This window comes from Brachyhypopomus gauderio, chromosome 20, assembly GCF_052324685.1.
Source record: "Brachyhypopomus gauderio isolate BG-103 chromosome 20, BGAUD_0.2, whole genome shotgun sequence".
In the NCBI taxonomy this organism is placed as follows: domain Eukaryota; kingdom Metazoa; phylum Chordata; class Actinopteri; order Gymnotiformes; family Hypopomidae; genus Brachyhypopomus; species Brachyhypopomus gauderio.
The window spans coordinates 10,287,320-10,296,916 of NC_135230.1; the positions used below are offsets into that span (position 1 = coordinate 10,287,320).

General features: G+C 43.8%; 1 protein-coding gene across 16 annotated transcripts in view; it reads left to right on the forward strand.

The window, feature by feature from the left end:
- The window catches only part of mcf2la (mcf.2 cell line derived transforming sequence-like a), a 55,565-nt gene that overhangs the window by 26,206 nt on the left and 19,762 nt on the right, over positions 1–9,597 (forward strand). For all 16 annotated transcript variants that reach the window (XM_076983268.1, XM_076983259.1, XM_076983260.1 and 13 more), the window contains 2 exons: positions 973–1,087; positions 3,977–4,067. In XM_076983268.1, the coding sequence (XP_076839383.1) occupies positions 973–1,087; positions 3,977–4,067 (206 nt within the window). The remainder of the gene's footprint in view (positions 1–972; positions 1,088–3,976; positions 4,068–9,597) is intronic.

The window sequence follows — 9,597 nt, forward strand, 5'->3', positions numbered from 1 at the left end:
GTGTGTGTGTGTGTGTGTGTGTGTGTGTGTGTGTGTGTGTGTGTGTGTGTGTGTGTGTGTGTGTGTGCGCATGCGTGCTGTGGTCTTACCTCTGTTCTCCACCCATGGTAAATAACAGCCTTCCAGTTCTGGACTCTGTGTTTTTATAAAACTCATTTCCCGTTTAGCATTTGATTTGTATTTTACATGTTCTAACCATAGCATACTTTGTGACAGTATGATTTATTTAGTGGTGTGTGTGTGTGTGTGTGTGTGTGTGTGTGTGTGTGTGTGTGTTTGTGGTGATGTGCAGTCATAGTAATGCTAATGGGCTTCTTTCAACACAATGAATACACACACACACACACACACACACACACACACACACACACACACACACACACACCTGTCATAATCCTGTGTGTGTCATAAATGACTATGTGTTAAGAAAGACCTCCTTACCAGAATGAACATACACAAGATGACACAAAGCCATGACTTACCAGCCGTCTCAGAGTGTGTGTGTGTGTATGTGTGTGTCTGTGTGTTCTTGATTCTCTGTTTGTGTATGTTTGTGCGTGTGTATGTTTCTGTCTGTCTGTATGTTTTGTGTGTGTGTGTGTGTGTGTGTGTGTGTGTGTGTGTGTGTGTGTGTGCCTGTGTGAGTTGAAATAAACAGACGGAAGGTGTTATATTTAGTGTGTGGGGGGGGGGGGGGGGGTGTATGTCCATAATCTTGTACTGTAGTCTGTGCATTTCCACAGTGGCTTGTCAGGCTTGTCTTTGTACAGAGGACATTCCTTGTCCTCTTTTAGTGTCTCACCTCATAATGAGTCCTCTTTTATTTAGATTATGCCCAGGATCTCGCCGGGAGGTATACAAGCGCCCCCTGCTGGTCATATCCAGTGTGTATCACAAGATATTCTGAAAGCAAGACCAGCTATGGGGAATTAACGCTAACACTCAGGCCTCTTCTCCTGCTACATTTCCCAGGGGGCCGAGGTGAGAACGGGAGCCCCATCATCGTCTTCCCAGAGTTCCCTGCATTCAGCGAGCTGCAGGAACAGGAGTTCCACAACGTGCTGACATACCTGACCAGTGTGCCCAGGTGCGCTCACACCCTGCCCAAGTCCTTAATGAGAGCTTAAGACCGTCACTTTAGACACTTCAAATGTGTTCTCCTCTGCGCTGAGATTGCACACACAGACACACATTGGAACTATATATATATATATATATATATATATATATATATATATATATATATATATATATATATATATATATATATATATATATATATATTGGGGGGAGTACATTTGAATATTGCCTGCATAAGTATTCGCTTATTCATTTAATTCATTTAAATCGTCAATCCCTCATCTTGCCAGCAGAGGTCACTAGTTTTCCATTTAGAGAGAGAGAGAGAGAGAGAGAGAGAGCATGAGAGAAAGTGAAACAGACAGAGGCTGGTTCTAATTGCCTGAGGTTTTACAGACTAATAAACAGAAAGCTGATGTGGATTTAATTTGGTGGCTCTGTGGTAAATGACCCATCACCAACCATCACATTACAGGACATAAACCACACACACTCATCACCAACCATCACATTACAGGACATAAACCACACACACTCATCACCAACCATCACATTACAGGACATAAACCACACACACTCATCACCAACCATCACATTACAGGACATAAACCACACACCCCCATCACCAACCATCACATTACAGGACATAAATCACACACACTCATCACCAACCATCACATTACAGGACATAAACCACACACACTCATCACCAGCCATCACATTACAGGACATAAATCACACACACTCATCACCAACCATCACATTACAGGACATAAACCACACACACTCATCACCAACCATCACATTACAGGACATAAACCACACACACCCATCACCAACCATCACATTACAGGACATAAACCACACACACTCATCACCAACCATCACATTACAGGCCATAAACCACACACACCCATCACCAACCATCACATTACAGGCCATAAACCACACACACCCATCACCAACCATCACATTACAGGACATAAACCACACACACTCATCACCAACCATCACATTACAGGACATAAACCACACACCCCCATCACCAACCATCACTATCACTATCAATATTTAATGGACAACTACAACATATTAATATATATTTTATTAGCATATTATATCTTTTTTTATTCTCTTAAATATTTTAGACCTCTTCTGGAACATTTTAATGGCCTACGCATTCATTTATCTCATCAAGCTCATTATTGTTAGTATTATATTATTATTAGATTAATATTATTATTATTATTATTTTGTGATATGACGTATGTCCATGGTAAGTGGAGTAGTCTCTCCCGAGCCCATGTGCATGCGTGTGTGCTCAGCTTCGAGTGCTGTGTAGAGGGTGATGGGGTGAAGGGCTGTATTGGACTCCCTACCGCTGCCCTGCAGGGCTCTGGGCTCACAGCACGGAACAGCCGTGCCGCTCATCTCCTCCTCCTCTCTTCCTGTCTCTATCTCTCTCTCTCCTCCATTCTCCAACCATCGGAGATGGTGTGTGGAGAGTGGTGGTACGGGAGAGCAGGAGAGGTGGGGGCTCGAGAAGGGTTGTAGCGAGGGAGAAGAATGAAAGAGGTGTGTGTGTGTGTGTGTGTGTGTGTGTGTGTGTGTGTGTGTGTGTGTGTGTGTGTGTGTGTGTTACTGTCATGGCGGCAGCTAAACCTAAAGCATATTCGCAGTCCCATGCTTACCAGCTTTGGAAGGAAAACCTTCCTCCATCCTTCCCTCCCTCCATCCTCTTCCCTCCCTTCCATATTAGGAATGTGAGGGGGGGCTGCAGGCTGGGCTGCCCGTCAGGGCTCTGCTGGTCTGTGATTGGCTGGGAAGGAGCACCTGATCCCGTGTGATTGGCCATGGAAATGAGCGGGGAGGCAGGAGACTGCCTTCACGGTGGGTGCCTTCAGTGGCACTGCGTACTGTGAAGGAGGGGAGGGAGAGAGAGAGAGAGAGAGAGAGAGAGAGAGAGAGAGAGAGAGAGAGACACTCACATATATGCACATGCTCACAAGTACACACACACACACACACACACTGAAGAGAGACCATTCACGGAAGACCAGCCATCAACGTTGCTTTCAGATAAGAGCACTGGGAATGTAGACCTGATAAAACTGGACTGTGACTGGTTCGTCTAAAGACAGAAAAATACCAAAATAGCGCAGAGGAGAAAAAAAAAAACCTAGAATGACGGCTGTTGTGGTAACCATGGCGAAGCAGCCTGATGATGCCGAAGGAGTGAACAAGCCCTCTCCATGGTGATGGACATAGCAACCAGCTCAGCATCTCTATGCTGCATCACTACGGTTATCGGGACTAAGATACATTTCTCTGTACGTGTGTGTGTGTGTCTGTGTATAACTGGTGATACCATGAGACCTGAGTAACCTCCAACCTATACTACAGATAGTATAGTAACCTATACTATAGATAGTATAGTAGCCTATACTACAGATAGTATAGTAGCCTATACTACAGATAGATCAGCTCGTTAGGATGGAACACATGGCTGAGCTGGAATGTGCATGTGGGTCTAAATACGAATACTCCACTGTGTCTGTAGTATCCCAGAGCATTAGGTGTTTAGTAATGGGTTATAATTTGTGTTTACTACTGTATTATTGTTATGTTTTGTTTTATGTTTGTTGGTGTTTTTTTGTTTGTTAATTTTTTGTTTTTTTTTGTTTTTTTTCTGTGTTTTAGATCATAGTGTTCAACAACATTTATATTTGTATTTTGAATGCTATATGTACATTTTTTTTTTTTCAATTTTCATTTAATATTTTATTGTGCTGGCTCATATGGTGTGTGTGTGTGTGTGTGTGTGTGTGTGTGTGTGTGTGTGTGTGAGAGAGGTGATATTCGCGCCATCATAGTGACCATGTTTATGTGCTTGTAGCCTCAGTGCATCAGGAGTTGGTTTCATCCTGATCATCGACCGCAGGCAAGACAGATGGGCATCGGTGAAGGGGACGCTACTGCGCATCGCGGTGAGTGTGTGTGTGTGTGTGTGTGTGCGTGCGTGGACATTAAATTCTATTCAATGTCTCCAGTCCTGCAACATTTATCATGTTTATTATCAGGTGTGTGTGTTCATGCACGTGTACACACACCTGTACAGGTGGTTGAAGCAGCAGGAGACGTGAAGCCTGTTGATCTGGGGGTGTTTGTGTGGTAGTCTGAGGGCGAGTGTAAGGAAGACACAAACTCCCTTTTCTCACTTCCTTCTTTGTAGTCCACTTAATTTTTAATTTCCTGTCTGGGATAAGCAGTCTGGCAGCTTGACCAAAGCCAGACTGAGACCCGTTTTTGTCTGAATGACATCGCTGGCCGGGTCTGCTGTGGATTTACATTTACGTTTACGTTTATGGCATTTGGCAGACGCCCTTATCCAGAGCGACTTACATTTTATCTCATTTTTTATACAAGTGAGCAATTTGAGGGTTAAGGGCCTTGCTCAAGGGCACCTCAGTCATGGCCGCAGGTCTGGGAATCGAACCCACGACCCTCCGGTCACAAGACCAGTTCCCTACCACCAGGCCATGACTGCCCATGTGTGGTGGATGTGTTGTGTTCTGGAGTCGGCGTGCACTTCCAACTGGGAAACAAATGCTCAACTCACTACAAGCTTCAAAACACAGCCATGTGTTTATTGAAAACACAGTGTTTGTTGAAAACACAGCCATGTGTTTATTGAAAACACAGTGTTTGTTGAAAAGACAGCCATGTGTTTATTGAAAACAGTGTTTGTTGAAAAGACAGCCATGTGTTTATTGAAAACACAGTGTTTGTTGAAAACACAGCCATGTGTTTATTGAAAACAGTGTTTGTTGAAAACACAGCCATGTGTTTGTCGAAAACACAGCCATGCGTTTATCGAAAACACAGCCATGTGTTTATCGAAAACACAGCCATGTGTTTATCGAAAACACAGCCATGCGTTTATCGAAAACACAGCCATGCGTTTATCGAAAACACAGCCATGCGTTTATCGAAAACACAGCCATGCGTTTATCGAAAACACAGCCATGCGTTTATCGAAAACACAGCCATGCGTTTATCGAAAACACAGCCATGCGTTTATCGAAAACACAGCCATGCGTTTATCGAAAACACAGCCATGCGTTTATCGAAAACACAGCCATGTTTTTTATCGAAAACACAGCCATGTTTTTAGTGAAGTATTTAGATCTGATGGAATCCTACTTTTATAATGGTATGTTAACATTCATAATAATCTAAACATTTTGTTTAGAGTTTTCTGATGCTCTGATGAGTCTCGCTAGTGCAGATGGGTGATTTTATATTCTCATATCATGAATCAGTGTGTTTGCTCAGTTCTATTTCAATCAGAGTGCAAAATATATAATATTTTCAGCTCAAATGTAATATTTGACTGAATCAAAAAAATATGGTGGTAAAAAATTCTAAACGGTTTATAATGTTTGGTAGTTTTTTGGTTGTTTATGTAAAACACTTAATGGTATTTGAGGGGTGACCAAGGTTAATGTGGGCGAGCATGTGGTTTTACTGGTAATACCCAGTGGGCCCCTTGAGCTGTCAACTGGACAAGACTCCACAGGGGGTATTCCACAGTGTGTGTGTGTGTGTGTGCGCTCTGTCAGTGGGGGAGAGGTTACTGGGCTAATCTGATTAGTGGCTAAACTCTGAGAAACTCTACTGTGCTAGTGATTCCCGTTTCAGCTGATGAAGCATATAGGTGCAACACCAGAGCCGCCATGCCTGTCCTGTGTCCAGTTCTGACCAGTTCTGACCAGCGTCTGCAATGATCCTGGAGCATTTCCCACATCAACAACTCAAATATGAATGTTTTATTGTAGCAGCGTTCAAAATTAGACTGTTGATATTAATAGCAGCTGGGCATGCAGCCAGCATATGCCAAATCTGGCATATATTTATACATATATAATGTGATTGTGTGTGTGTGCGTTTAGCAGTAATGACCTATGTATGTATTGTAAAATGCACGCTTCATCTAGTCTGCAGTGTAATCAGAAGGGTTAATTAAATTATGTTTGGCTTAAACAAATTATTCAATTTCAGCCAATTGCAGATGCAAATCTGCCAGTCATATTTTTTTGTAATATTGACAGTACAAGTACTTAATCAGAGCCTCCATTAAAGAATGGGGCACATTTAGTTACGCTGTGGTTGCTCATCACAATAGATCTGACTCACTTCTCCTGAAGTACCTCAAAACAGCATCTTGCTGCTTATTCCTCAAGAATATCTAGAGGTGTGGCAGGTGCATTATAGGCATGGAGCAGAGCTGAAAGGAATATTCCGGAACATTGACCCAACAGAATTCCGCCTGAGTGTGGTGCCCTCGTTTCTGATGGTGGCTGTTTGGTGTTGTCCTGCTGACCGTCAGTGCTGCGTAGTCAGCACAGCGACTGTGTTGGCTTCATTTCTCTTCATGTGACGCTGAGTGTGGTGACATAACTCGGTGTGCTACTTCACCGCCGGTGTGTCGTCTGTCTTTCTGCTGATCCGTGTCCCCTGTGATAAACGCAGGTCTGGCCATGAGCAATTCCCATTTATTCCAGTACCGGGAATACTTATTCTTTGTCTGGCCAGGCTTTGTGTGTGTGTGTGTGTGTGTGTGTGTGTGTGTGTGTGTGTGTGTGTGTGTGTCTGTCTGTCTGTCTGTATTTCTCTGTTTCTGTGTGTGTGTTTCACACCTGCTATCTGTTAGTCACACTTATTTGGAAGTAGTAATATTCTCTCTCTCTCTCTCTCTCTCTCTCTCTCTCTCTCTCTCTCTCTCTCTCTCTCTCTCTCTCTCTCTCTCTCTCTCTCTCTCTCTCTCTCTCTCTCTCTCTCTCTTTCTCTCTTTCTCTCTTTCTTGCCTGTTTGCTTTCACACACGTGCACGCTGGCTAATTCATCCCGGGCCCTCGTCCTTTTCTTTGTCTGCATGTCTGCACATATGGTTAATTGGGGTTCTTCTCGTCAGCAGTGCAGCTGTTGCGAGTGTTTGAGCGCGTGGCTCGGCCACACCGCCTTCACTCACAGCCTCATCTATTGTGTCTTTTGAAACCCATCCACAAAAATACTGCACTACTGTCATACATAAAAAATTACGGGAATATGTCCCGTAATTGTACCCTTTAGGAACTTTCAGCACCCTAAGGTGGTGGACAGCTCCTAGTCCTCTCTGTAATACAGAGAATGCAACGAGTCTCCCAAACAGTCCCTTCTGAGTCACTTTAGGAAATACATAGTTTATGCAAATACATGCTAATATATGCTAATTGGACAAAGATAAACATCTTACCCAATTCAGCTGAGCCATGAATATTACAAGGACCCTGCCATATTGGAATTACATTCACAGTTGTGTTGTCTTCGCACCTTCACCTTTCTCTTTTACTAGTGCAGGGCACGTGTAGTAGATTTCAGTTTATTATGCAAATATATGTGTATATTTACACTCGTAGGTCATGGACTCTAATCTTTTGTCAAAAGCTTGTTCGGAATGTGAAATTTTCTGAAAGTACCACGTGAATAGAAATGTTGCCCTGGTAGCCTAAATGAATACAGAAGCCAGTAAATATTCGGCTAGCGAACATAACGAGCCACTAATGTTCACTCCTCCCTCTCTCTCTCGGCAGTGGAGTGACTCGTTTTTGAAACCCTTTCCATCTGGTAGCCTGCTGGGTCGCTCTAGGGCTCGAGGAGCCATAATTATTATTGTGGCGATCCACTCCTTTCTTGTCACGCTCTGAATGTTTGCGAGCTCTGTCTCTCTTGCCTCGTCCCAGAGGAGACATTTAAGGAATCAAAGAGAGGACAGGGCCACGTGTCGCCTTGGAAATGTCCGGTGCGTCCTTGCAAGAATCGTTCTAACGCTTTGACGAGCAAGGCTAATGTTGGAGGAACATTTGAAATGATATTAAAATGTATGAACAAGCACAGACTGTACAGCTGACGGCTGTATGTGCTGTGCATCTTTTTCTTTCTCTGTCTCAAAGTTTGTTGAAGGCACAGCACTGACGTTATTGTGCTAATCTCATAATGGCTGGCTACAGTTCACCGTGTCCAGTCGACACCAACGTGTAAATACTGTTAGAGGGAAGTGAAGACAGCCTGATTGAGCTATATTTCACTGTAGGTTATGAAGTGGTCACATGACTGTAGTCCTGGGTCAACAAAGAGCAATAAAGGTCATAAAATGGGCTGTAGGTCAATGGGTTTGTGATGTTTTAGCTTGAAATGATTATTGGTCTATTCTGGGAGAAATGCACAGCATCTCTGTGTGTGTGTGTATTTGTATTTCTCTTTAGGGCATACAGTTCAGACAAAGTAGTGTAATTGTATTAGCTGTGTGTGTGTGTGAGTATGTGCTTGTCTGTCTGTGGGCCTGTGCACGTTAATTGAATTCTGTTTCTGTGTGTGCGTGTCTTTGTGCTGATTAGAGTGGTGGTGTATCAGCGTGAGGGCAGCTCCTCCCTGGAGACACACTTTCTCCCCCCACACCCTTTCTCCCCCTCTCTCTCTCCCCCCTCTCTCTCTCCCCCTCTCTCTCTCTCCCCCTCTCTCTCTCTCTCCCCCCCTCACTCTCTTTCACACACGCACACACACAAACCTCACCATCTCTCCATCTTGTTGTCATCAGGCATCCATCTCACCATTTCATGTTTGTCTCTCAGGTATAGTGTGTGTGTGTGTGTGTGGGGGGGGACTCCACACAGAGGAGATCAGCTGTATGATTTAATGCTAGACTGTGGGAACCAGAAGGCTTAGTGTAACCAAGAAGTAATAATTCACCTTCTCTGTACACACACACATAGTGCTGCTCTCTCTCTCTCTCTCTCTCTCTCTCTCTCTCTCACACACACACACACACACACACACACACACACACACACTCAGGCTCACATGCAACCACACATATTATGCAAAATATAACATTAAACATTAGATTATTTATATGAGTACAGCTTGAGCAGTACTCATATATGTCAGCTTGCCCATATAAGACTATTTGTAGGAGTAGATGCCTAAATGATTGTTCTGTCTATTGTTAGACAATGTGACCAGTAAAGCCTGATTCTGAGATGTGTGTGTGTGTGTGTGTGTGAGAGAGAGAGAGAGAGAGAGAGATTGAGATCAAGAGAGCATGCAGTACAATTACAGTATTTTACCTGCATACTAATACTTCCCTTTTGTAACCTAGTATCATCATCATCATCATCATCCTCTCTCTCTTCTAACCCTATACCTCGCTGTGTGTGTGTAGGTGCAGGTGTGTATGTGTTTACCATTAAAAGAGCCCCCCACCCACAAGGGGTACCAAGTCATATGCATTGACAACCCGGTCCATAGACGCTCACAGTAGTAGGCAGGGCCGTACTGGTATCATCTGTGTTGGAACAGGTCAACAAATCGGGAGTCAAGAACTCTTTTCATGGATGGCATTTGGCGACACGTGTGACTGGTTATTGCTGCCCTGTTCAAGGCAAGCATGGCCAATCGGTTCAAATGGAACAGGTTATTG